This window comes from Manacus candei, unplaced genomic scaffold, assembly GCF_025592945.1.
Source record: "Manacus candei isolate 608988 ecotype Guabito, Panama unplaced genomic scaffold, ASM2559294v1 h1tg000078l, whole genome shotgun sequence".
Taxonomy (NCBI): Eukaryota; Metazoa; Chordata; class Aves; order Passeriformes; family Pipridae; genus Manacus; species Manacus candei.
Genome location: NW_026138126.1, coordinates 1,856,905 through 1,884,220, shown reverse-complemented (window position 1 = coordinate 1,884,220; position 27,316 = coordinate 1,856,905). Strand labels below are relative to the sequence as shown.

General features: G+C 60.0%; 1 protein-coding gene across 2 annotated transcripts in view; it reads left to right on the top strand.

Annotated features, from left to right (window-relative positions):
* CSNK1G2 (casein kinase 1 gamma 2) overlaps window positions 1–25,414 on the top strand; it is a 42,035-nt gene extending 16,621 nt beyond the window's left edge. The window contains exons 2-13 of one of the 2 annotated variants that reach the window (XM_051810701.1): window positions 9,957–10,453; window positions 17,794–17,834; window positions 18,403–18,472; window positions 18,828–18,976; window positions 19,407–19,641; window positions 19,851–19,936; window positions 20,299–20,383; window positions 20,452–20,600; window positions 21,012–21,095; window positions 22,622–22,726; window positions 24,333–24,439; window positions 24,889–25,414. In XM_051810701.1, the coding sequence (XP_051666661.1) occupies window positions 10,267–10,453; window positions 17,794–17,834; window positions 18,403–18,472; window positions 18,828–18,976; window positions 19,407–19,641; window positions 19,851–19,936; window positions 20,299–20,383; window positions 20,452–20,600; window positions 21,012–21,095; window positions 22,622–22,726; window positions 24,333–24,439; window positions 24,889–24,943 (1,353 nt within the window). In that variant the 5' untranslated portion in view covers window positions 9,957–10,266 and the 3' untranslated portion in view covers window positions 24,944–25,414. The remainder of the gene's footprint in view (window positions 1–9,956; window positions 10,454–17,793; window positions 17,835–18,402; window positions 18,473–18,827; window positions 18,977–19,406; window positions 19,642–19,850; window positions 19,937–20,298; window positions 20,384–20,451; window positions 20,601–21,011; window positions 21,096–22,621; window positions 22,727–24,332; window positions 24,440–24,888) is intronic. The other variant, XM_051810702.1, reaches the window with a different exon arrangement.
* The last annotated feature ends 1,902 nt before the right edge of the window (window positions 25,415–27,316 follow it).

The window sequence follows — 27,316 nt, the reverse complement described above, 5'->3', positions numbered from 1 at the left end:
CTCTCCCCCAGTGCTCCCAACCCTGGGTTAGCAAAACCGAAACCACCCCGACATCCCTGTGGGCTTGTTCTGTGCTGAGCTCTTGAGAGGTGGCAGATTCTGCTCAGCTGCTCAGAAGGAGGTTTCCTGCTCTGGTCACCTGTCTGTCACCTGTACCCTTCCTCTGATGGGAAGAGCAAAGCCAGTTGCAGTTCCCCAGACAGAGGTAGTGAGCAGGGACACCAGAGTGACACTGGCACAGGCACTGGGGCTGGAGGTGGGTCACTTGCTCACCTTGCCTTTTTCCAGCTGTGTGTCCAGAACCTCTCCTGGCCCAGCAGCCCCAAAAATGGCTGTTGCTGGTCGTGGAGAAGGGACACAGGCGTGGGAGATACTGGTGACCTCCCAGCAGTGTGATGGCAGGGCTGGTTGGGAAGGGCAGTCAGGTATTAATTGCTCCCTGGCTCCCTCCTGCCAGCAGGGTTGTGCATCCCCACCACCCCACGGTGGTTTGGTGTCGGTGTGGGTCTGGCATGGCAACCATGGGAATGGCTCCCAAGGTGGACACAGCCCAACAAGTGGGAGGTGGCTGCCCTGGGGCTTCACTGGGCACAATCATGTGTCAGAAAAGGTGTAAATCAAAACACAGAGCCCTTTTGTGGGTCTGTAGGTTCAGCCAGGAAGCTGCTGCCCTTCAAGGCATCTCTGGTAGAGCTTCAGTGTGTTTTCTGGTTATGAATCCTGTAGCTGGAAGTTTAAATTTGTGGCTGATGGGCCCCAAAAGGCAAATTTACTCTCTTAGGCACTTGGTTCATGGGTGGGTTTGTCTAACTTGGGCTGGGTGTGTTATTTCCAGTCTAGGTTTCAGATCTGCTCTTGTTTTAGCATGTGTGTGTTTACTGGTATTATTTTTCCTAGAGAAGTATTTTCAGCTTTTTGCTGGGTTCCTGTGCTGCAGCTGAAATTTCCATCGTGGTATTTCCAGCTCCTTGGTAGAGCACAGTTAATATTTTCCATCCAGGTGTAACTGCCTTGGATGGAGATCCAAGGAAAAGAGTGAAATCCTGCAATGGACTGGGAGCAAACTGGCAGCTCACAGGGGTGGAAATGCTTCAGGAGGTTTTCTTTGTGGCTGCTCTTACCAAGAGATTTAGGAGGTGCCTGTTGACTCTGCAGGCTGGTTTGTGTTCAAAAGCAGGAGGATCCGGGTTGTTCTGGGTTTGGATGTTGAGATCTGGGTTGTTCTGGGTTTGGTTGTTGAGGATCTGGATTGTTCTGAGTTTGGATGTTGAGATCTGGGTTGTTCTGGGTTTGGATGTTGAGATCTGGGTTGTTCTGGGTTTGGATGTTGAGATCTGGGTTGTTCTGGGTTTGGATGTTGAGATCTGGGTTGTTCTGGGTTTGGATGTTGAGATCTGGGTTGTTCTGGGTTTGGATGTTGAGATCTGGGTTGTTCTGGGTTTGGATGTTGAGATCTGGGTTGTTCTGGGTTTGGATGTTGAGATCTGGGTTGTTCTGAGTTTGGATTGCCAAAAGCACATTGATTCAATTTCTTCTCATATGAGCAAGGAGCAAACGTGCATCAAATGGTCCCATTCCTTGGGAATGGAGGTGAAAGAGTGTTAAAGGGTTAAAGGAGGGCCTGGTTCCTCCTTAGGTGTTTTAGGGTGCAAAAGAATTCCTGCTGACCTGCTGCTGGGCAGCTGTGCTGTGCACACACATCCCTGCGGGCTGGGCAGGGATTCTCTTTGAATTCACCCTGAGCTGTGGTATGAGTGGTGAGACTTCAGGGTGAGGTTCCTGCAGGTCCAGGGGTGTTGTGGCACGTGGCTTGTACAGCCCTTCCAGGCTCATCCCAAAAGGAGGAAATTGTTTGGTTTAAAATCCCACTGGTGCAGGGAATTTGCCCCATCACGTGAGTTCCTACCAGCTCCTCTGTGGTGCCTTCTGGTTCCAAACTAAAAACTGGTGGTTTGCCCCCTTTTCTACTTCTTGTCTAGTTCCATTTTGTTCAGAGAACAGTTTCAGTTTTGCTTCCACTCCCCTTGGGGGCCCTTGGCTCAGCAGATGCTGTTTGTGAGCACACCCAGCAGGAGGATGGGGTGGTTGGGCACTGCCAGGAGTGGGGCTGGACTTCGAGGAACAGCTGAGATCTTGCATTTAAAGCAGGTCGATGGTTTTGAATGTCCTTTAAAGTTCTCACTGAGTCATTGCTGGGTTTGTCTTGTGAGAAGGAGGTGTGGGTGAGACCCCTGAGGTGGGAAGGACTGCCCTGCAGCAGAAGCATTTCCCTGCTGCCATGGTGGAACCCTGCCCTTCTCGTCATTACAGGGGGGATGATGTGGCACAGACCTTTAAAAAAATACTGAAAATTCCTAGTAATCCCTTAAAAAAACCATAGTTGGGTCCAGAGGCTGGGAGAAAATATCTTTGAAACAATTTGCAGCTTGGCTTGTTGTAGGTTAAGAGCTGACCAGAGTTCTCAGCATCTCAGAAATCTCCTGGGGAAGGGAATAACCAGTAACAAGAGAACACTTCTAATTTAGAGAAAATTTAATAGGCATGAGAGCTGGAAGAGGAAGAAAAATCCGTCTTCTTCACAGCACAGCTTAACTCTGGGGAGAAACCAAATGCTTTATTATTTTGTTCATGATTTTTATTTTATTTTTTTTTAATCCTGGTGGTTTTGTGATTTGGATGTTTTTTTGGATGTGGCTGAGAGCTGTGGGGAAATAACCCTTCCCTGGGTGTAACCCTGAGGTGTTGGGGCTGCACGTGGGAAAAGCTTTAGTGTCTGGCAGAGGCTCGGCAGGATCCTGAAGTCGTTTGTGTTTGCTCTGTGTTACTCTGTGGCTGGGTGGTTTTGAATTTGGGTGCTGGGGGCTGTGTTAGCTGTGTCTGTCCCTGCAGGAGGGCACAGCCAGGCTGGAGGTGCCAGGAGTGTCCTGTGCCCCTGCCCCGGGGGCGGGTGGAGTCCTCTCCTCTCCCCTCCCCGACTGTGTTCTCAGCAAAGAGCTGGGAAGGGAGGGGAGGTTTGGAACAAGGATGCTGGGATCATGTTGGATTAAAAGCTTTGCTGCTACAGTTTAGGGGTTTTGTGGGTTGGTTGTTTCTGTGTTGGTTTTTTTTTAACTCTGAACACCAGAAGAAATCGTGATAGAAACATAAGCTTTGGCTTTATTCTTTCCCTCTTTTCAAGAAACAGCTTGGATGGGAAAAAAACCTCGTGTTTTGGACAAACTGCCCATGCAGATTTGTTGATTGTAAATATTGTGGGGCCAAAGTGAAACCCTGCTGAGGGGGCGAAGCAGCCAGCACTGTTCTGAGTGGAGGGGAACTGTGCTTCAGACACTCCTGGAGCAGTGGCCATGGTGACAGGACTGTGGCTGTGGTGTCACCGATGACTCAGCCCCCTGGCACCACACAGATGAGCTGTGTCTGTGTTTGGGGCTGAGGGATGCAGGGGGTTGTGAGCAAGTGGTTGGGGAGATGGGCTGTCAGGCTTTGGCTGCTCTCTGGGACCACACAGGCCTGATGTGGGGATCCAGACAGGACATTTGTGAATCATGGATGTTCCCTGCCAGTGGGCCCCTGTCCCTGTGTGTGTGCAGGGCTGGTGGGTGGATTTCCTGGGATGCTGTTCCTCTCTGCTGGGGGAATTCCTTCAGTCAGTCACTGGGTTCTTGCCTCTGGAGGTGGGGAGGGATCACTGAGCTCTCAGCACCGTTCAAGAGCCAGACAGCTCTTCAGGGACTCAAACGGACGAGGCCGATGCAGGGGAGTTGTTCTCCCAGTGTGAGGGCCGGGATGTGAAGGGCCAGGGAGCCAGCACATGCCCAAGTCACCAGGGAGGTGGTGGCAGAGCCAAGAGCCCTCAGATCCCTGGAGCTGAGCTGCGAGGCTGCCCCAGCTCTCAGGACGCGCTGCACGTTCCGCGCGGGCTCCCGGGGCTCTGCATCAGCAGTTAAGTAACAAACTATTTAACAAGAGCTTCCTGTTGTGCTGACACCAACACCAACCTACAAAGGAGGAGAGGGAGTAAACAGAGCTGTGCTGGCTCCAGGCTCGCTGGGAGCTGGAAAAGCGCTGGAGATCGGGAGGAGGCCGGGGAGCCGTCGCTGCTGAGCCCGACCTGCCGGGTCAGGAATGATGTTCTTGTGGCTGCAGTCAGCAGAAGCTGCTGGGAAAGTGGCTGCTTCCAGGACTGCCTCGTGTTTAAGGGAATTTCTGGGACGGATAAAGGCCCCTTCAGCCCTGCCCTGCTGCTCCAACTCCTCCACAAGGGCTGTTGTTGGCGAGATGCAGCTGCTCCTCCGTCCTGACAGGGTGGGCACAGCCCTGCCGTGAGATGCTCACATCCCTTCTCCACCAGGTTCCTGGAGCTCCTCAGTCAGAGCCCTCTCTTCTTGAGGGATGGGGGGAGGAAACGGGGTCAGAACAAGCCAGTCTGCCTCTGCCATAAGGAATGTTCTGCAGCCCCAGTAGGTTTGCTTGGCTCTCCCATGGCTGGAGCTGTCGCTGGTGGAGGTCCGAGGTGGAGGGAGCTCCAAGTGCTGCCTCTCCATGCACAAGGGATACTTCTCTGTGCAGGGCCCGGGATGAGTTTTCTCCAACCAGCACATCCTGTGGATGTGTCCCAGCCTCTCCAGCATGTCAACTGTGGGAAGGAGCTGATGGTGAGCTGCTGTGCCTGGCTCAGAGGAGAGGTGTGTGTCCAAGGGTGAAGGAAGCTCAGGAAATCCCTCTGGAACCTGTTGGATCACCACAGCCCAGCAGCAAAAGCAGGGAGAGAAGCTCATGCTTCCAGCTTACAATTTTCCTGTTGCCCAAGCAAAGGCTACTGTGAACTGCCCAAGTCCAAGTCTTGGAAGGACTCCTTGTTTAAAACAACAAAGACCCTCCTACCAGTTGTCTTGTTTCCTCAAAAAACCCCAAACCCTCAGCAAGTTTGCCCAACAACACCCAGGTGTGTGGTGTGGGAAGGAATGGGGCATCCAGAGGGTCCTGGCCAGGCTGGGATCGTGAGACCCTCAGGAAGTTCAACAAGACCAAGTGCAAGGTCCTGCACATGGGTCGGGGCAATCCCAAGCTGGATCCAGGCTGGATAAAAATGGATTGGGAGCAGCCCTGCAGAGAAGGACTTGGGGGTGCTGGTGGATGAGAAGTGTGCAGTGACCCAGCCATGTGTGCTGGCAGCTGGCCTGGCTGTGCCATTCCAGGGCTCCCCTGGGAAGCCTGGTGAGCCTTTCCATGGCCCCTCATTTTGGGAAAGCTCTGGGTGGTGGCACAGCTTTCCCTGTTCCTTCAGGAGCGGGGCTGGCTGTCAGCACTGCAGCCTGGACTCAGGTACAGACTGTTTAACTCCAGCCCCTCGCAGGCATCCTCTGGGGCTGTCTGCAGCTCCATTCTGAAGAGGTTTTAAGACTGTGCTTTGTTTTAAGACTTTTGATCTCCCCTGGAAGCTCAGACTTCATCGGCCTCCTCAACTTCTGAAATTTATTGGGATTTGGTTCCAGCTGTGTAAGGCCACCGGTTGCTTTTTGGTCTGGATTTCTGCACGGGGAGCCAGCTGATGGGTCATCCTTTGGGACATCAGGGTATTTGGGATTATTTTTAGCCTGTCATTGGCAGTGATCTGCACTTGGAGCTGCGGAGTGTCAGGGGCTTTTCTCTTTTGTGCTCTCGAGAAGCTTTCCTTTCCCTTTCATCTGGATGCAGCTGTGTTTCCCTGCGCAGAGCACGGAGGGAAACCAGCTCCAAGGAGCCATCCCGAGGGTTTGTGGGGATCAGGAGCAGCACTGGCCCAGCCAGGACACCCGGGCTCTGTTCTGAGAAGCACCACGGACCTGCTCCCTGACCTTCCCCAGCCACTTCCCTGCTCCAGCCGCTATTTTTTCCTCTCCTCCTTCCCCTCTTTTGTCTCGCCCCGTTTAGCTGTAACCTCCTTCAGGCAGGAACATGGTGTGTGTACAAAGGGCCCAGAACAATGTGCCCCAGATGGTTTGTACAAGTCCCTCCTCGGCAGCCACGAGGTTTCACTCCTCGGGAAAGGAGTCTTTAAAAATACAGGTTTTCAGCGTTTTAGACTCGCAGATTTGGGCAGGAACTTCCCGAGCCTTGATATTTTGGTCCAAGTCACTGGTCTGAGACAAGGGGTAGCACTAGAATTGCAGCCTTTTCTTCTTTTAAGAAAAAAAAAACCAACCAACAACTCCTCCCAGCCCCCAATCCATTTTTCTCACCTTCCTGTCTGCGGGGAAAAGCTTGTAAATGTGACTGGAGCAGCCCTGAACTGCTCAAAACCAGATGGCAAAGAAAAAGAACACAATATTTCAACAAAAACCCCCTCTTTGGGTTCCGAAGGGGGGGTGGGGTTTCCCCCTTTATGGCACTTGCAGTGTTTCTGAGGTTCTGTTTCGGGGGGTGCTGAAGCCACTTGCACTTGCCTGCAGTTTGTTTCCCTTGCAGGATCCTGGCTCAGAGCACTGGCCCTGCAAACACCCCAGGGCAGTGCTTATTTGCTTTGAGACCACAGCTTGCTTTGGAATTTCTTCTGCCAAACTTCAGGCCAATTCAGGGTTTGTTTTTTTTTTTTCCTTATTCGTCCCCCTCCCTTCCAAAGAGAGAAGCAAGTTTTCTTAGTCTCATCTTGCATCAGATTTGATCCCAGGCCAAAAAATCCAGCGTAGAAGGTGCTTTCCTGAGGCTGCTTCGCCTCGGTCTGACCTTCTGCGTGAGGATTCCTGTGCAGAATGGAATGATGTGACATCGGTGTTATCTGGGGCATCTTCCCCGGGGGGGAGGACGGGGCAGGTCCGGGTCCCCCGTGCTCATCCAGAGGCTGCTGTGTTTTAACAAACACAGGTTTTGTTTGCTCCAGAGCTCTTGGGAGTCCTGGGATTTTCCCAAAAGTTCCTGTTTCTAATTAAGCTGCTCTCAGTTCTAAAGGCCAGAGATCCCTTTATGGCACGGGGTGGAAAGCCTGAGCAGTCACTGACACCGCACAGAGGTGGGTCCTGCTTTTGTCCCGAGGTCCGGGCAGCCACCGTGTCTCCTTGGGATGTTAAAATAGATTCCTCCCAGCCCGTGGCTCATCCGTGGGGAGGCTGGTGGGCTGAGGGTGAGGGAGCATCACTTGCCGGGGACTGACTCACTCGGATGCGGTTCGGTGACTTCCTGCCGCTCTCCCCGCTGGATTTGGGGAGGGGGGGATTGCAGGGTGGGGGTCGGCTGTGGCCTTGCTGGATGTTAACCTGGCCCAGCTGCCTCAAGCTGGGCTTTGGAGCCAGGAGGGCTGTTCCCAGGGCCGGGCTCGCTCTGAGCAGGAGCAGAGTGGTTCGTGTGGGCCGGGGGAGGACAGCACAGCCCCCAGAGCTGCAGCAAGCAGGGCCGAACTCTGCCCTTCTGTCTCACCCCATTGTCTGACATTCCCCCGCAGAGGCCGGCCCGGAACTCTTCAAAGGAAATAATCCCAGCGCCGGGGCTGGAGCTCCCGGGGCTCTGCCTGTGCAAACAGTCTGGGCCTGGAATCCCCCAGGGCTGAACTCAGGGGTCGGATCCAAACCCCGAACTCCGGGCTCTGCATCCCCGGCTGCCTCCCCCTCCCGCGGGGAGAGGGTACCCCCGGGATGCCGGGGCAGAGCCGCTTGGGAATGGCTCCCGGTGTCCCTCTGGAAGGCTGGCCGAGGTGGGAGAGGCCGGAGGGCACCGCCGAGTGCCGAACCCGGGGCGGAAATCCTTGGGGGAGCGGAGAATGAGCAGGATGTCACGTGCGGGGCAGAACAAAGCAGGGGAGCCCCGCTCCTGCCGCTCCCACCCCGCTTCCTGCTGGCACGGCTGGGACCTGCCGCGGGAGGGGGAAGGGAATGGCAGGGCAGGAGCTGGCCCACCTTGGGGCGGCTGGAGGGCTCTGCCTGCCCGTTTCCCTCTGCTGGGCTGTGCTGGGGGCGGCACGGTGGTCCCCAGGTGGGACTGCTGTGCTCTGGGATGCTCCAGAGGTGTTGGCTGTGTGGGAAGGGACGGGGCTCCCATCCCACATGATGGCCCTGTTCCCCTATCCATGGACAGGCAGGTCCCACGGATGGGCTCTGTGGTCCCAGCACTCTGCCCCTTCAGAGGCAGCTGCAGCTGCAGCCCCTCCTGGAGAGCGTGGTGGGCCCTGAGGAGGATTTGGTGTCAGGAGAGGGCTGGGAATGGGGGGCAGCCCCAGGGAGCAGCTCTCATGGACCCTCACACGGCCAGTCCTTCCCCCTGCTGAGCTCTGGCTTTGGTGTCTTCTCCCCCCCCCCATTTCCCCCACGCACCCTTTATCACAAGAAGCTTTTTTTTTTTTGTTATTAGTAGCTATTGAGAGCCAGTAAAAAGTTTTAGAGGGTTTGGCCAAGCATCAGTGTGCTCATTTCCTGGAGCTGACACTGGAGGGGCGGGGGTTTGCTTGGATAACCCCCCGGGGTTAATGTGAGGCTGAGGCACTGGAGGCTCTTGGGGGGCATCGTGGGGGCTTTTAGTGGCATCACACGAGCCTGGAGAGGAGCAGAGGAAGGTGGTGAGGGAGAGAGTGGGGCTGGGAGGGAGGACAAGGAGGGGTGGGAGGCTGCCAGGGGTCAAGCTGGGAGCAAAACCAAAGCTGGTGAATAGTGTGGAGGGAAATGGGGACGTGTGGGGGGGTCTGTGTCTCTCTCAGTGCCCTCCCAGTGTGTGCCCACCACCTGCTTGATCCCCTCCATGTTTAGCTTCCTGACCATCCTTCCTGCCTCCCACACGGGCATCCCTGTGAGGAGGGACCTGCCCTGCCCCCAGGCAGCTCCTGTGGGAGTCCTGGAGGGAGGTGGGGAGAGCTCAGCTTCCTTTTGGGAACCCCAGCTCTGGAACGAGCAAGGGGCTGCACAGGGGTGTGTGTGCAGAGCCAGTGTCGTGGAATCATGGAATATTTGGCTTGGAAAGGACCTTTAAAGGTCCCCTCGTCCAAGCCCTGCCATGAGCAGAGCTGTGCACAGGAGAAGGAGCTCCCTGGTTTGGGGGGCTGAGCTGGGTGCTCCCTGTTTGGGGGGAATCCCACTGGCAGCACAGGGCTTTCCACCAGCCTCCCTGGGAAGCCCTGGGAAGGCACCCAGCCCTGAGGCAGGGGAGGTGCTGCACCCCTGGGCACACAAGCTCCCAGGGCCATCGGGTGCTCGGGGTGAGCGTCACACTGGTGTCTGCCCAGGTGGCTGCCAGCAGCCCAAACATCCAGGTTGGTTGGTGAGAGAGAGGAAGAAGCAGCAAGGGAGACCAGGAGCTCTCCAGGGAAGGGGGCAGGGTGTTAGGAAGTCCTGGGTTCCTATTTGCCCCAGCCTGTTGGGTCCCAGAGGGTCATGGGAGCCCCGAGCATGGTCATTCCACAGAAACCCACTGCATCCTGGGCAGGGTCACTGGCAGGAAGGTCCCAGCCCACCACAGCAGGGCTGGTGCTGGGGGGAAGTGCTCTGACTCAGCTTGTCGTGGCCTCTGGGCCCACAGGGACCCTCCCAGCCAGGTGAACATCCTCTTTTCCCTTCCTGGGAAGTCCCAGGCCTGATGTGGGCCCCGTAACATAGATTTACATGTGTCCTCTGCTCCTGGGGGCTCCTGCAGTCCCTGGCCTGGAGGGCCTTGGCTGCTGCCTCCAAAGGTCTCCAAACAGCCCCTGCCCATGGGGACATTGTTGTCCCCACATCACTCCCAACTGGCTCTGACAGGAGATGATCATCAAGCATTTCACCTCCAACCATGGCCAGGCTTTCATTTATTTATTTATGGGCACCAGGCACCTTGTGATGGTCCTGATACCTACCCCAGCTGCTCCCACCCCTCAGCTGTGGCACTGTCCTCGCTGTGGGAATTTTCCGTGGTGCTGAAGGGGCTCTGCAGAGCTGGGGGCAGGAGCCTGGAGCCCACAACCCTCTCTCTGTTGCCCTCAGCCTCCTCATAGTAACTGTTCTCCCTCTCCTTTTCCCCAGCTGGGAGCCCGAGGAGCCACGCTGGGAGGACCCTCTCCACAGGATGTTCTCTCCACCAAAGACCTCCCTGTGAGCGGCGATGATGACAGTCCCGGCGGGACCTCGGGAAGCACTAACATTTCAGTAGCCCTGCACCCTTGGGTGGCCGCCTTCCCCTCCTTCTCCACCCCCCGCCCTCCCTCCGCCCCCCGGGATGGTGTATTAACCAAGAAGAGCCCTGCTTCTGTCCTCCTCGCCCACCCATTTTCGGCAGCTCTGGGATTTGTATGGCAGCAGCGTAACCGTGGAGAGGCCGGGGTATCACAAACTTATGGATTTTGATAAGAGAGGAGGGAAAGGGGAGCTGGAGGAAGGTAAAAGGATGTCCAAGACAGGTGGAGGAAGGAGCGGTCATGGAGGCCGGGGCACTGGAACCAACTCGGGAGTGCTGATGGTGGGCCCCAACTTCCGCGTCGGCAAGAAGATCGGATGCGGCAACTTCGGGGAGCTCCGTCTAGGTGAGAAGGGCTGTCTTTGTCCTCGCTGTGTCCGCCTGTGCTGGCATTGCCCTGGCACCCAGCTCCTGGGCTGGCGGTGGGAGGAGCTGGCACAGGCCCTGGCACAGGCCCTGGGGTGTTGTGGGCTGAGGCGCTGCCCGGGGCAGGCAGCCCGTGCTCCTGCAGAGGTTCCTCCTTCACGCTGTGCCTGATCTCCCAGGCCCAGCCCAGCCCAAAGCACTGACCACAGAGGTGCTCCCCGTCTCCTCCCTGTGCCTGTGGCCCTCTGGGTTTGTCAGGGAGAGTGTAATGGTTCAACCCTGGCTGTGGGAAGTGGTGGTGGCCCACACAGGTCTGGGTGTCCCCCCAATTCCAGGAGCACTCCGCGAGGAATGTTTCGGGGAATACCACTGTGTGCTCACCAAATCTCACCCTGCTTGTGCCCAGGGTGGTGCCCTCCCACTGTGGCCAGGAGAGGGGATGTGGGGGTCTGAGGGTGTTCACTGTGCTGGGACAAACCTTGGGGAGGAGGGTCAGTGTTTTATCCTGGGTGAATTCTCCAGTTGTTGCAACTGGGTGGGAGACTCTCCTAAAACTCTACGCAGGCCAGAGGAAGGGAGGAATGAAACCCAAGCACCTTCTGTGGTCATTTCCATTTTGAACCAAGTTTATCAGGAAACTCCTCAAGCAAACACCAGCTCGGAGGGTGGGGAGGTTGCTCCTCTCCCACGACTGGGAATGTCCCAGGAGGCTTTCAGAGAGCTGTTAACCCTTCACTTGGCATCAGGCAGCTGGGAGAGGCCTGGCAGTGCCAGGCACCACTGCTCAGCACAGCCTGGGTGTCTCCAGGAATGCACACTGGATGTGTGGATGGAGTCCCTGCCAGCCAGAGCCTTGTCCTTGGCTGTGAGTGCTTTGGGAAGGGGCTTGTGCCCTGGGAAGAGGGAAGAGGGCCAGTCCCTGGGAGCCTGTGACAGCCACAGGCCTTGTTGCTCCGTGGTAGTTTAAGCAGGGCCTTGCCAAGCCGAGCTCTGAGCTAAACCTGCCCTGCCTGTGCTCCCCAGGCGGGCTCTGGGCATGCAGGAGCAGCCCTGGCTGGGCTGGGGCGAGTCCCCCCCTCGCTGTGCTGCCCAGGGGGAGTTCATGGCAGCTCTCCCCAGTGTGACAGACTGGCTGGTGCCAGGCTGACCCGTCCTGTCCCCGAACTTCCCGATGGGATCACCCGTAATTGCAGAGCTGGGGAAAATGCCCTCTTTAAAATCCAGCCAGGCAGTTCCATGTTCCACACAGCAGCATCTGTCTCTCCTGGTGTTGTGAGGAGCTCTGAGCCTTCCTCCAGACCTCATGGAAGGCTTGTGGAAGGAGAAGTGTTTGGGAATTTCGCTGCTCCTTTCAGTTCCTGGGTGGGTCTGGACACTCTGCTGCTGGTGCCTCCCTGCATGGCTGGTAGGGGGGGGATCAAGGGCTCTGAGCCCTGCAGGGTCTGCTTGTGTCCTTCCACCTCCTTTTCCCTGCTTGCCAGTGAGCATCTCACAGTGGATGTGTGGATCTGAGCTCTCTTCCAGGATCCTGCTCTGGGCAGGAGTCTGGAGCTGTGGCTGTTGCTTTGTGACCCCCACCTTGGCCTCCCCCATTTTCACTGGGAGGACACGAGTCCCACAGGAATCTGAGGGATGTCTGTGGAACTGGCAGTTGTGCTGCTCTGAGCAGAGCCACTGCAGGGCCCTGGGAGCAGTTGGGCTGGGCTTGCTCCTGGCTGGAGGGACGAGCAGGGAGCTCTTCCCCCAGGCACCGCAGCGGTCGATCTCACAGCGAGGGTTTGTCCTTGCCACCAGCAAGAGAAGCTTCCAGTCTCTTCACGTGGTCTCCCTGCCCTGGCACACTCTGCAGGGCCTGGCCATAATGTGGTACAGCCTGAGCACAGGATCTCATCACGGCAGGGGAAGCCACAGCTATGTGGCCTTTCTCCTAAAATCACATCTCCCTTCCGTAGGTGTGCCTCCTCCTGCAGCAGGGCTCAGGAATGCTCCCAGGGCTTCACAGGGAGTAGGGATTCCTCCAGCTGCAGATGAATGGTGAGGGACCAGAGGGATCCTGCTGTGAAGTGGTGGCATGAGCAGGGATGCTGTTGCTGGGCACTCAGTTCTCCCCTGGGAATGGAGGATTCGCTCCTCAGGGCAGGCTGGGTGTAGGGGCCAAACTGTAGCTCAGTGTTGAAAAGGTCCCAGATCTTCTCTGGACTTTTTCCTTCCTTACCAAAAGCCAGGAGATCTTGCAAAAACATGCATGGAGGTGACTGCTGCAGCTCCCAGCAGTGGGGGTGGAGGAAGGGGATGTTGTCTTCCTAAAACAAGGTACCACTTTGCCCAATTTCACCACCACCCTGAGAGGCACGTGGTGATCTGTCCTTATGGTGCCTCAGCTCTGCTACCCAGTCGAGTCAGGTGTCCTCCCAGGCACAGAGGTGTCCAAAATCAAAAGTGATTTGTTTAAAGATTAAATATTTAAAAAAAAAAAAGTGGCATAAGGCATTTGTGTGGAGCCAGAAGGGGAATGACGTGTGCGGGAGTTGTGGCTGCCAGGGCTGTGCTGTGGATCCTGCCTCTCCACGTTCCTGCTGGCCTTGGCAGCCTGGGCAAGGCACAGACGTGGTGCCAGTCCCTGTCCCAGTGCAGCAGCACTGCTGGCCAGTTCCTCACTGGAGCAGCATGGCTGGAGAGCTGGGCTGGGGGCTGCAGTGGGGGGGCTGCCCCAGCCCTCTGGGACAGGGGGACAGGTTTAGGTCGTGCAGCTGCTGGGTCCTGTTCCCTGCTGATGTCCTTGTGCTTCACCCCGAGCTGCTGTGGTCCCTGTCAGCCTCCAGCTGTGATCCAGTGCCAGCCCAGCTCCTCCTGGGCCTTTCCAATCCCATCCCTGGGCAGTGCCCACCACCTGCAGCCCCCTGAGCTCCCCTGTGCCCACAGCCAGCCCACCCCTGTGCTGGGGTGCTGCCCTCTGAAACACAGGGCAGCAGGAAGCTGGTGACAGCAGGGCGACAGGAGCGTGGCTGGTGGCTCGTGTGCCCTGGCACTGGGTCCTGCAGCCCTCGGGCCCTGCCAGCTCCTGTGCCCAGGCCAGGCACGTGCTGCTCCCAGCCAGGGTTTGTTGGAGCAGCTGCTCAGGGGGGCTTTGGGCTGGGCTGGGGTAAGGGGAGAGGAGGAAAACTCAGGCATTAACCAGGAAGGTCAAAAATGAGCCCAGAGCACCTGGGTGCTGTGCAGGCCCCTTCCCTGAGCTCTGCCTGCTGCTGAGCTGGCTCAGAGCTGTCGTTAGTCCTGCTGTTAGTCCTGCCTGGGCTGGGCAGGGGGCTCCCTGCTGACCCCCTCCTGAGCCTGGCCCAAGGCCAGTGCCCTGGCCAGGCTGTGCCATGGAGCTGCCCCGGGGCAGCCTCAGCCCAGAGTGGGGTGCAGGGAGGGATGGGGACCTGGCAGCAGCTGCTACTTCTGTTCTTACTGCAGTAAACTCCTGCAAATGTGCTTTTTGCAGGTTTTCTGGTCCCACCCCTCTCCCCCAGCCCACTGCTCGCATTTCTACTGGCAGCTTGGAACCACAGCAGCTGTTTTCCTTTGAAGTTAAAGGCTGGAAATTTATTTATTTTTTAAAGTAAACCCAGGATTTTGGAGGAAAGAACACGGGGGGTGGGTCTGTGTGTGGTGTGTGAGCCAGGGGCAGGTCACTGCTGAAGGGTCTGGGGACATTCCCAGCTCTCCTGAGCTCTGGCTCTCAGGCCTGTCCTGCAACATCCCCAGCTACTCATGGGGGCCACAAAAGGTACCTTCAAAAAACATGACTGGGTCAGTGCCCTGCCCGTGACACCCTGCTGTCCTGGGCCCTGCAGAGCCCTCCCTCCAGACTCCCTCCAAGGGCTCAGCCTCCCAGAGCCACGGGCCCAGCACACACTGGGGGTGGGTCACGGGTGTCTTTGGAGGGGGCTCAGGCACTCCCTGCCTGCTGCTCCTGCCTCCCTTGCCGGTGGCTCACTCTTGGGTTTCCTCCTGGTCGTTCAGAGCCTCCTCTAGAGGAAGGTCAAGCTCTGAAATAGGTCTGGGTTTATTTCTGATGGTGTTAAACCCCTGGTGCTCCGAGGAGCTGTCACTGCTCGGCCTGAGGCAGCTCTGGCAGTGCTGGGCTGGGCCTGGCTGCCTTATCCAGTGCTCCTCTTGCACATCCCCTGGCACTGGGGAAGCCAAATTCCTGTCCCAGTGCCCAGCTGTGCCCAGCACAGCTCTGTGCTGCTGCTGCTGCTGCTGCAGGGCCGTGGCACGAAGGGTCCCAGCAAGGGCACTGTGGTGACACGATGGAGGGGCAGTGCCAGGCAGAGCACTCACTGCTGCTCACTGTTCCCCTTGTGACAGGAAGGACATGGAAGTGCTGGAGCGTGTCCAGGGAAGGGAACGGAGCTGGGAAGGGGCTGGAGCAGCAGGAGCAGCTGAGGGAGCTGGGGGGGCTCAGCCTGGAGAAAAGGAGGCTCAGGGGGGACATTCTGGCTCTGCAACCCCCTGACAGGGAGCTGGGGGGGGGTCGGGCTCTGCTCCCAGGGAACAAGGGACAGGAGGAGAGGGAACGGCCCCAAGTTGTGCCAGGGGAGGTTTAGGTTGGAGATTAGGGAATATTTCTTCTCTGGAAGGGTTGTGAGATGTTGGAACAGACTGCCCAGGGCAGTGGTGGAGTCACCATCCCTGGAATTGTTCAGAAAGCGTGGATGTGGCACTTGAGGACACGGGTTAGTGGTGAACGTGGTGGTGGTGCTGAGAGTTGGACCTGATGACCCTAGAGGGCTTTTCCCTTCCTGATGATTCCACGATTCCATGACTCCAGGCTGCCTGGATGGGGCCTGGCTGGGAGCAGTGCAGAGCTCAGCTCCTGCTGGGGCTGCCCTGATGTGCAGGAGCAGGTGCTGGAGCCCAGTGCTGCCAAATCCCTTCGGAGGGGACAGCAAAGCCACCTCTGGTGTTGAAGCACAACCCAGGCCCTGGCCGGGCTCCGCTGGCTTCGGCTCTGCTCTGCTCCTCACGCCGTGTCCTGCAGCTGCTGGCAGCTGGATTCGGAGGCACCTCCAGCCCTGAGCAGGGCAAAGGCCTCTGCAACGCAAATATTTGCTTTCTGCCGCCCATCTCGACACTTTTCTCTTCTGTTTCCTTTCAGAAGCACCTTTTGTGCTGTCAGTCCTGCAGCTCTGCCTGACTGAGGCCTCCCGGGTGCTCCCGAGGGTTCCACGTTTTGGGTGTTAAAGTGACCCCGTTGTGAGCACTGGGCAGTGTGGGGGCTGCCTCAGGAGCTGAAGTGGGGAATTCCCTGGCGTGGAAGGACCCTGCATTCCTGCCTCCTTGCTCTCTTGCTTTTTCTTTCCTGGTTTTATAATTCTTACGACAGGCTGGTTGTGCTCTCTGTGCCTTCCTTTAGCTGGGGAAGGGGGAGCAGAGGGGGTGGTTTGACAGTCTGTGCTCCCCAGTTTGTCCATCAGCTGTGTCCAGGCCTCCTGAGCATTACAGGAAGGGATGAACCAGGGGGGTATCAGATGATTTGGGCTCAGTTTTGGGGCTGGGAGAATACTGCCAGCTCCCAGAGCAGTTTTGTGGGTGGCTGTCTGTGCCAGTGAGCCACGGAGGAGGGGACAGTGTGGTGGGGACAGGACAGATGACACCTGACAGGGACAGGGTGGAGCTCTCCCATCCCAGCCCTGCTGGGGATGCTCCTGCCTCCATCCCTTCTCCCACCCTGCTGTGCTGAGCTCTTTTGCAGGTATCCTGACATTTTTTTCCCCTCCATAATTTTTCCCCCTTCAGACCCAGCCTTCCCTCAGGGAAAATCCAGCTGTGAGTTTTCTGGTTGCACGTTCTACCCTGAAGGCAGCAGTCATTCTGTTGGACTGCAGGGCCCTGTGGGCTCTCTGGAGCCATTCACAGGCCTGGGAGGTGTCCTACCCTCCTCCCCAGGAAATGCCAGTCCATGATGGGCCAAACCCCCTGGATCTGACACAGGCTGTGCCCGCCAGATGTTCCTCCCTCCCGAATCACCCACTCCCTCACTGCTCTGAAGGGATTTGGTTTATGCAGAGGCAGGAGACAAAGTGGCTTGGCAGAGGTCCCCTGGGATGGGAGAGGGTCAGGGAGGCAGCAGGACTGAGCCCCTCCTCGGCTGCAGAGCCCATCCCTGGGAGGAGCCACTCCATTAATATCTCCCATTCATCCCTCTTCCCGTAATCCTGCCGCCGACTCTGGCGCTCAGCAGCTGGCTCTGATGTCACCCGGCGAGGATTTATTGCTGCTTCAGGTGGAGAGCAGCAGTCAGAGCAGATGAAATCTTATGCCAGGAGGAGCTTGTTCCCTAAGCAAATTGCTTGGAGAAAATCCGAGGAGACAGATGCAGCTCCATCAGATAGCAGGGATCGCGTGTCTGCTGGCTCCGAAGGGAACCTGCTGCCGTTAACTCCCACCTCCCCGGGAGGAAACACTCCTGCAAACCTCTCATCTTTGCCTTTTTGGGCCTGGGCAGAGGTTGTACTGACACTGCCCAGGTGTGACTCTTTCTCAGGCACCCCTGGAGGATGTGCAGGCACTGTGAGCTCAACCTTCCTGAGGTTACAGGTGTGAAAAGGTGCAGGGTGGAGCTCTCCAAGGGGTCACATACAGGGTGCTGCCCCTTCAGCTCCCCTGGGCACTCAGAGCCAGGATCCTGACCCTCCTTGCAGCTCCTCCTGCAGTCTGGGTCACACCATGGATCTGCTGCTGCTTCCCCTGCACCCTCAGGCAGGTGGGAACATCCCCAGGGATGAGGTTGATCCACACACGTGTGTGCACACACACACATGCACACACGTGTGTGCCATCCCCAGGAGCGACTCCAGCCCTGGGGAGGAGATTTCCAGCTGCCTGCAGTGCCCTCAGACCACTGCCAGGTGCTCCTGGGGGTCCTTCCTCCTGGCCACCCACAGCCCAGTGTCCCCTGGCTCTGGCCACCCCTCCTGGAGCCCCTCTCCATGAGGGGAGAAGCACCAAGTCCCAGCCTTGCTCCTGCCTTGCCCAGTCACATCCCTGCAGGCCCGGACTGGGATGCTGCCCCCTCCCAGCATCCTTGGCTCTGGCCCCCAGCATCCTGCCCATCCCAGAGGAATCCACATACCCCACCTGGGAGTGATAACCAGGCGTGTTTCAACTCCCCACAGTGGGTTCTGCTCCCACTCGTGCCTCAAGGGCCTGTGCAGGTGTTGTGGGAGCTGCTGAACCTGTTCAGGATGTTTTTGAGCCCGTGATCCCTCAGGGGCTGTGGTGGGGGTGGTGCAGGGACTGCTTTCCATTGCCTTCTCCTGTGTCTCCCTGCAGGAAAGAACCTCTACACCAACGAATACGTAGCGATCAAATTGGTGAGTGGCTGTCAAGGGGGGTGTTCAGGCCATGGGGAAGGAGGTTGCTGCCCCTCCCCAGGAGTTGGGGAGGGTGGAGAGAGGGGGTTGGGGTGTGGTGGATGGCAGCAGGAGCGGGTTGGGATGTGGTGGATGGGAGGCTGCGGGGGAGCTCCGCTCACCACTCGGAATCCAGGGCAGGCTGGGAACACACGTCATTGCAGGTGGGGTGATCTGGGGCTGGGGAGGGAGGAGCTGAGGCTTCTCCTCTCCCAGCCCTGCCCATGGCCTGTGCTGTGCTCAGCCAGTGGCAGCAGCAGAGGGACCTCAGGGAGGAGTGGTCCCACTGGTACCTGCTCCCATTCATGGCTACCCCAGCATCCAGATCTCTCTGTCCCGGGTGGATCTGGCTCCCATATGGGCTGATTTTCTCTCATTATCCCCTGTGGCTTCATCTCTGTTTTGTACTGGTTGTTCTCAACCCCAAATGCTCAGTCCAGCTGCTGCCCGCATGTGCAGGAGGTGTCTGACAGCCAGGCCCCCTAAACACCCTGCCCCCTAATTGACTGTTCTCCTTCTCTCCTCCAAGGAACCCATAAAGTCCCGGGCCCCTCAGCTGCACCTGGAGTATCGGTTCTACAAACAGCTTGGCAATGCAGGTATGGGGCTGGGCTGTGGGGTCCTGCCTGCCAGGACCCTGCTGGGAGAGGGGCTTCCCCTAAATGTGACTCTGCAACTTTGCTCCCGGCCTGAGCAGCTCCTGCCCATCTGCTCGGCGGGGAGGGGCTGGTTTTACACAGAGTCTAATCTTTGATCTCTTTTGATTTAGTTCTCCCCCCCACCCCCGCAGCAGAGTCAGGGATGCAGATGGAGCTGCCTCCAGGGGCAGAGCCAGGCTGTCTGCAGCAGGAGGGAGGGCAGTGTGGGGCCGTCCCCCCTCTGCAGCCCCCGTCCCTGCCCGGCACAGCAGGGCCCTGTTGCAGCCCCACACAGCCCCTGCTCCATGTCTTGCAGAAGGAATTCCTCAGGTTTACTACTTTGGCCCCTGTGGGAAGTACAACGCCATGGTGTTGGAGCTGCTGGGCCCCAGCCTGGAAGACCTCTTTGATCTGTGCGATCGCACCTTCACGCTCAAGACTGTCCTGATGATCGCCATCCAGCTGGTGAGCAGCTCCTCCTGCTCCTCCCTGGGGTACTCCTGGCTGCCTGGGGGGACCAGGTGGTGGGGGTGGGCACGGGGGACACCCCATGGGGAGCTGGAGGGAGGAGGGGTGAGCCAGTGCCAGGCAGGTCACAGGAGGCACATCCCAGACCACTCCTCCCATTCCTCACCCCTCCCTGGCGAAGGAGGGCTCTCCTCAGCCCAGCACAGCCCCCTCTGAGCATCTCCCTGTGTGTCCAAGGTGCAGCTGGGCTGGGGTTGTCTCCCAGGGTGGGAGGACCCGATGTTCCCCTGCTTGCATCCTATGGGGACGGTCAAGCCGGGGGGAGCAGGGCAGCTGGCTGGGGCAAGGTGACCAGAGCAGGTGCAGGGGTGTGTGCAGGACACAGGGGGTGTCTGTGCCCTGGCACTGACACCTCCCTGTGCCCCAGATCACACGGATGGAGTATGTCCACACCAAAAGCCTGATCTACAGAGACGTGAAGCCGGAGAACTTCCTGGTGGGGCGGCCGGGCAGCAAGCGGCAGCACACCATCCACATCATCGATTTTGGCCTGGCCAAAGAGTACATTGACCCCGAGACCAAAAAACACATCCCCTACCGAGAGCACAAGAGCCTGACAGGGACAGCACGTTACATGAGCATCAACACCCACCTCGGGAAAGGTGTGTTGGGCTCCGGGCAGCCTTTCCTCTGGCAGAGGGGGAGGGACTGCAAGGAGTGAGATCCGCCCTGTCAGAGGTGGGGCTGGGCACAAACTGCCTCTCTGGCTCTTCAGGGTGTTGGCAGGACCTTTGGGGTGCTGCAGGGTCTGGGAGGGACAGGGACAGTGTGTGTAGTGGGAACATGCCCGTGTCTCTCTTTCTCTGTGCAGAACAAAGCCGCAGGGACGACCTGGAAGCATTAGGGCACATGTTTATGTACTTCCTCCGTGGGAGCCTTCCTTGGCAAGGCCTCAAGGTAACTGCCAGCTCCTGATGCCCGTGGGTCTGGCCCTGTGCTGGCATGGGGGGAAAAGCTTTGGCCCTCAGGGTGTTGGAGGGTTGGCACTTCACTGGATCTGAGCTCCGTGCCAGGCCCTTGCTGTGCTGAGCAGCTGTAGGGTCCGTGTGTCCCCCCACTTTGGGGGGGTCCCAGCTGCTCTCACAGTGGCTCTTCTGGAACTGCACTCCCTGGTGGTTGTCCCCCAGACCTGCCGTGGTGAGGGAATTCCCTGGGAATGAGCTCCTCCTGTTACCTGGGAAAGGGTGACCCAGAAACCATCTGTGGTCTGGTTGCCCCCAGTGCCTCCCCTCCCTGACAGACCCTCCCTGTCCCTCCAGGCCGACACGCTGAAGGAGAGGTACCAGAAGATCGGCGACACCAAACGAGCCACCCCGGTGGAGGTGCTCTGTGAGAACTTCCCAGGTGAGAGCCCTGCCCTGCCTGGCCCTGTCCCCAGCCCTGTGCCCAGCCCTGACCCCCTGTCCCCGCAGAGGAGATGGCCACGTACCTGCGCTACGTGCGGCGGCTGGATTTCTTTGAGAAGCCCGACTATGACTACCTGAGGAAGCTCTTCACGGACCTGTTCGAGAGGAACGGTTACGTGTTCGACTACGAATACGACTGGGCAGGGAAGCCTCTGGTGAGTGGGGAGGGGCTGGGCAGGACGGAGGGCACCCCAGGGGCAGCGGGGTCGGATGAGCAGCCAGGGAGGATGCAGGTCCCGGCCCTGTGCCCGAGGGATCGGCTCCGTCCATCCTCACCACTCACCAGCTCCAGGCTGGGGCTGTTGTGCCAACGGGTCAGAACTGTGGGATGGGAGGCTCCTGGAGCCAAAGGGACCCCAGTAGCCAGGCTGGCACCTCACTTTCTGCCATGGGCCCCCTCCGTGGGCTCACTGCAGCCAGATAGCATACGAGGAGCCTGGGGCAGGGGTGGGGACTGGGGTCAGGCCCTGGTTCTGGGGGGGTTTGTGTGGGGGCAGAGGTGGGATCAGGGTGCAGGGCAGCGGGAGGGCTCCGTGCTGGCACTGACGTTGTCCCTGTGTCCCCAGCCCACGCCCATTGGCACGATGCACAGCGAGGTGCAGGTGCAACCCCCGAACAGAGACAAAGCACAGCCACACACCAAACACCAGGTGAGCTGGGGCACGGCCGGGGCACGGCGACCACGGGCTCGGGCAGCCTGGGCTGTGGCTCCGTGGGCACGGAGGAGCCCGGGCTGGAGCAGGGACTGGACATTCCTTTTCCCCCAGTGCTGTCTGTGGAGAGTTGCCCAGCACAGCGTGGGGTCTGTGGCTCATGGGGGCCCAGGGCAGTGTCCCCATGGCCTGGCAGAAGCAGGAGGAAGCACCGTGGGGGCTGTGGCAGGGCCAGGGGGTGCCAGGCCTGGGCATCAGCCACTGAGCTGCAGGGTCAGCCCGGGGTGATGGGTGAGGGATTGGTCCTGGCTGAGGACCTGTGTCCCCAGCGCCGTGTCCCCGTGGGGGTAACTCGCTGCTCTGCTTGTGCTGCCACTTCCACTGATGGGATGGTGACAGGGACGAGGGAGGGCAGGACTGCTGGGACAGCCTGGCAGCATTTTGCCCCGTGCTGGGGCTGCCTCTGCCCAGGGCACAGGGAGCTGAGGTGGGAGCAGCCCAGGGCAGGGATCAGGCAGAGCTGTGCCAGCAGCTCCTGCCTGGGTCGCTGTGGGGAAGGGGCTGCACTGCCCAGCCCTTCTCTGGGGCCAGTGCCATGGCCTGTCCTGGTGCAGGACACACAGCTCTGGGAATGCTGGCACCCAGAGCAAACCTCGTGTTTTCCAGCCCCTGATCCTTTTGAACCTCCATGAGGAGCAGAGGTCCTGCAAAGGGGCTGGAGCCGGGGGTGCAGCTCCCTGTGCTCCCCACCCACACCCCGGCCCAGCAGTGCTCCTGGAGCGTCCTGGCTGCTCCCAGAGCCTGGCACAGCCCTGGCTCTCACTGGCCAGGGGCTGGGAATTGCTTCCTTAGGGAGAGGGAAACATCTTCAAATCACCTCTGGCTCATTCGTGGGAACTCGCTCCCAGTAAGGTCTGCTCTCTCCAGCACCACGTTTGGCATCCCTTCTCCGGAGCGCTGGGAAGAGCAAAGCACAGAACTCCTGGAGCATGGGAGCAGTGTCCAGCCTGGGGACACAGGGTGTCCCCACAGCCTTGGGGCCGTGCCCTGCTCACCAGGGGAGCGTTTGGCTGTGGGAACAGCCGAGCATCCCCTGCCCTTGAGGAGCAGCACCCTTTGCTCCACACCGGCCCCACCGAGCTCCGCGTCGTCCTGGGGACATGGAGAGCGGCTGTGGCACTGCCTGGGCCTGGCTCTGCTGCCCCAGCCTGCTCCCAGACACGGGGCTGGCCCTGCTCTGCCCTGCCTGGGGTGGCTGTGAGGGGTGGCAGGGGGACACAGCCCCCGGTGTCACTGCAGGGACCTCTCTGGGAGCCGCCGGGTCGGTGCTGCCCCGGGCGCCCTCCGCAACCACAAACCCGAGCTGCCCCGGTCATGGTTTTGCTTTTGCATGTCTTATTTTCTCAACTCCCTTTTTGCCACTTTTCCTGCTCCTTCCCCTCCACTCCTCCCTTCTCTTCCCCATTCTTCCTCTTTTTCTTTTGTTTTCTTTTCATTCTGTTCCTCCTGCCTGTCGCGAGCAGCCGCCCGAGGGGACGGAGTTGTGGGATCCTCAGGCCGGTGGGCAGCCTGCCGAGGAGCCTGTGGGAGCTCACCTGGCAGCCGGCAGGCTCGGGGGGTCCGTCCAGGTACATAAACCACGCGCCGAGGGCAGGGGCGGGCGCGGGAGGGAGCGGAGCCACCCGGGATCAGCCCCGCTCCCCCGCCCCGGGGCCACGCCTCATCCCGGGCTCCTGCCTCATCCCGGGCTCCTGCCTCGGCTGCAGCACGTGCTGCCTGTCCCCAGTGTGTGACGTGAGGGTCACAGCTCGCAGACGAGGCTGGTGCTGCTTCCCGGGGGCTGCCAGGCTCCCTTGGTGCTGCTGAGGGGACTCGGAGGGCAGTTGGAGATGGATGGATGGATGGATGGAGTGCTGGCTCTGTGCCACACAGCAGTGTGGCAGCTGGGGGGGCATCACTCTGCCCTCAGTGCCGCTCGTCCCAGCAGTGCCCGACGAGCAGGGCACCTCCCTGAGTGGAGCGCTGGCTCCGACCCTGCTTCTCCTCCCTTCCCGGGCGCTCCCTGGCCGCGTCCCCGCCTCCGTCCCGCACTCGCGCCGTCAGCCCCGTGCTCTCCGCCCTCGCAGCCTCCTGCCCGCTGCCGCTCTGCCCCCCCGGGCCTGGGGGTCCATTCCCGCATGGATGGTGGGACATCCATGTGCCGAGTCCCCCTGGCCAGGCCTGCGCTGCTCCCTCCGTCTCTGCTTCCGTCCCCGCCGCTGTTGCTCGTTCCCGCTGCTCCGCGGGGATGCTGGTGCTCGGTCCGGCTGGGGCCCTCCTGCCGTCGCGGGGCCGGGCAGTCCGGGGGGAGCCGAGGGACCTGCCCCCCTCGAGCTCTGCCCGGCTCCTCCTGTCCCTCCCGTCCCTCCCCTCCGCTGCTCCCACTCCCGCCCCGCAAACCCTCCTGCCGAGCTCCGCCTGCGCCCGGCGCTGCGGGGAAAGGGGGTGGACACGCTCGGGGGTCTCCGCGCTGGTTTTGGGGGGCTGTATCCTGACGTGACCGTGCTGGCTGGGCACTGGCTGTCGGGTGGCAGCTCCTCCGTGGCTCTGGGAGAGGCCGAGACCCTCAGTGGGGCCGAGCAGCTTGGGGAGCCTCCCTGTGCATCCCCAGGGAGCTCCTGCCTTTGCCTGCGGGCAGCGGGCGCAGGAAGGGAGTTCAGGCACCTCCCAGCTGCCTGTGCCGGCCCTGTCCTTGCTCTGGTGGCTCGGATGTCCCCCCGAGCCTGGCACTCGCCCGACCCTGCTGCCCTGGCGAGTGGGCAGGAGCTCGGTGACCCCTCAGGGTGGGCACTGGGCTGGGTCCTGCAGACCCGGCGGTGCCGGCTCTCGGGGCCGGGGAGCAGGAGCCGTGTCCGGTTGCTCAGCCGTGGGAAGGTCTCCTTGGAGCTCACGGCTTCCCCGGGCTGTGTCTCCTGCACACGCCGGAGCTGCCGGCAAGCCCCTCTCCCGGTGGGATATGCGGGGGCTCCCTGGAGCCGGGATCCTCCCGGAGGCGCTGGGCTCGGACCTCTCCGTGTTGGTGCTGTGGGGAGGGCTCAGCACCGAGACTGAGCGCTGTGGTCTGGGCCAGGGCACCATCCTGTGCCTGCAGGGACCTCGGTGCTCCCGGGGGTCTCCTGGGCTGCCCCCCCGCCGCGGGGAGGGGACGGGGCTGCGAACCCCGGGCTGCCCCCGCTGACCCTCGTCTGTCCCCAGGTGATGAGCTCCACCAACGGAGAGCTGAACACAGACGACCCGACGGCAGGACACTCGAACGCCCCCATCACAGCCCCCACCGAGGTGGAGGTGACAGACGATACAAAGTAAGGCCCGGCCCCGCTGCCCCTCCCCGCAGTGCCTTGTCCTGTGCCCTCCGGGGAGGAACAGCCCAGCTGTCCCCCGGCACCCCGAGGGGGGTCCCTGCAGGGCCACCCCACCCAGCCCTTCCCACCTCGCTCCTGCACAGAGGGGCTGCCCGGACCTGGGCTGCTCCTTCTCTGGAGCCCCTGGCTCTGGCCACATGGCTGGCACTGGATGCCATGGCCAGTGTCATTCCCCTGCTTGGTGCCACTTGCTGTGAAAGGTGTCACTCGCCGTGGCCATCGTGGTGTCCCCAGTCCAGCCCCTGCCATGTACCAAGGGCACTTCCCAGAGCAGCTCTGCCCACGTGGGGGTCTCTCCAAGACACCGAGGGGTCTCTGTGCCCCCTGACCACGGGGGTGCCGCGCCCTCTGTGCCCGACCCAGGCTCTGACAGGTCCCTCTGTCCCCAGGTGCTGCTGTTTCTTCAAGAGAAGGAAGAGGAAAACCACCAAGCGTCGCAAGTGAGCCGGGGCCGGGCGGAGCCGCGACGGCTCCTCTCCCTCTGGCCGTGGCTGGATGTTGACCCGCGGAGCCGGCGGCCCCTCGGGCTGGACGGGGACGGGGGGGCCGGGCCGGACGGGCTCCCCCAGCGCCCCACGCGCAGCTGGGGAGCGGGGCCTCCCCAAACTGCTTGTCCTTTCCTCCGCCACCCGCCCGGCGCGTGGCCGTTTACTCAAACCAAGCCCAACTTCGCTGAAGTTCCTGCGTCCGTCAAACAGAAAAAAAAAAAAAGGAAGGAAAAAAAGGAAACCGAAACAAATCCACGGCGTCACTTGCTTTGAGTCTATAACTAGTCTGAAATGGGGATCAACTACAGACTCTGACCCGTCGCTGTCAGAAGACGAAGACAATTTCGAGAGCAGTGGGCTAAGGAGGAATTTTTTTTTTCTGTTGCTTCTTTGTCTCTTAAGTTAATTTAAAGTGAGTCTCGGTGCAGAGTGCTGAGTCGTCAGTCTTTGACCGTCATCTTCAGTGTTACCGAATTCTGCTCTTCCCTCGGGCCCCCGCCCCGCGCCCCCCGCCGGGTCCCCCCTCGGTCAGGCCGTCGGTGACAGCGGTTCGGGCTCCGCCCGGCGAGGGGGAGCCGGGGCCGCGCGGGGCGGGGAGAGGAAACGCGTTTACAGTTCATTTACGATGCACTTTTGTGAGCAATACAGGCGCCGTCCGGGCCGCCGGGAGCGGGTCGGAGACTCCCGGGGGCTGGGGGGACACAGGGACAGGGACGGCCGAGACCAAAGGGACCCACGAATGGCGGTGGCAGAGCAGGGAGGGGAAGCGGAGCAGCCTCGCGTGTGGCGCTGCCGTGTCTGGGGGCTGGATGTCGGAGGGGTGGGCAGGGGCAGCGTTGGTTTTTACAGTCCGAGCCCCCCGAGGCCCCGCGGTCGGGGCTGGAGGCACGTGGTGAGCGCCGGGCAGCGAAGGGCAGCGGGGTGTCCCAGCTCTGCCAGCGTGGAATTCCCTCACCATGGCAGCCTCCTGCCATGGCATCCTCCCTCCATGGAATCCTGCACCGGTGCCAGGGCCCAGCCTGCCCCTGGGGGGAGGAACTGGAGGTTTTGGAACGGACACACACCCACCCACCCACCCCCCTTGCTCCTCACCACCCCCAGGGCACCGCAGCTCCCCACGTGACTGACCCGTGCGCTGTCGTGTGTATTGATTGTGACACATTTTGGGGGGGACACACACTTATCTTTACCAAAACCCTGTTGTTTTGCCCCGAGAGGGGCTGAGGCTGTGCTGGGGGGGCGGGGGGGATGGGACCATCTGTGGCTGCTTCGAAACATTTGTCCAAACTGACCATCTCGGGGGGCTGGGGGGGCACGGGGGTCTCCCACGGGCCGTGGGGGCCCTGGGGAGGGAACTGCGCCGGGGCCCCTCTTGGTCCTGAATTCGGGATGTCAAAGCCCCGCTTTGGCTCCTCCGGGCAGGGCGGCCCCAGCTGCTGATGTGTCTCCAGCCACGGCGGGGAGGGGACGTGCAACGTTTGACCTCCTGTCCCCAGCGAGGCGAACGAACAAACAAATCTTAAAAAAATCGCCTTAAATTTTCACTGGAAGTGGCCCCTTCTCAGCACGTCGGCTCGGAGCAGCCCCGGCGGAGCCCGAAGAGGAGCCGCGGAGGGGAAGGGGCGCGGCCATGGGGGTGTTCCCGGCTCCGTGTTCCCGGTATTCCCGGTGTGCCCGGCCCGAGCCCGGGACTCTCTGTCCTTCCAGCGAGGAGTCCAAATACTGCGATTGTACGTGAGAGCGTTTGTTCCATTGCGAGTTTAGTTACTGCTTTAAAAAAAAAAACAAAACCAAGTGTACAGAAACGGCATTTCAATTTCTCTGATGCTTCCTGGAAGCCATAGAATTTAGGGGCTTTTTTTTTTAATAAAACCAAAAAATAATAATAAAAAAAAAATCTTTAAAACCCAACGCTTCTGCATTCTGTGCTTGATTGGGTGGGGTGGGGTCCTTGTCCCGGGGGTGGTGAGAGCAGCCCCAGGCCCCCTGCCCGTGGGCCTTTCCTGCTGCTGAACCCTGTGGAGATAAAGATCCATCCCCCCATCTCTTCTTTCCTGTGAGGCAGCAGGAGGAAAGGCTGAGAGGTGGGATCAGGGGAGCAAATCCGGCCTGGGCCTGCCCAGGCTCCCGTTGGACGCTCCTGTAACGCCCACGAGTGAGGAAGGTGATGGTGTGGAAGGGCAGGTTCAGAACTGGGGGTCCAGGCTGAGACCACACCCGGGGCTGGGCTGTGGGGAGCCCTCGGCCTCGCTGCTGAGGAGGAGGAGGGAGGACAGGGCGTTGTGCTGAGCCAGGCACGACCCAGCCACGGCCACAGCACCGACTGCCC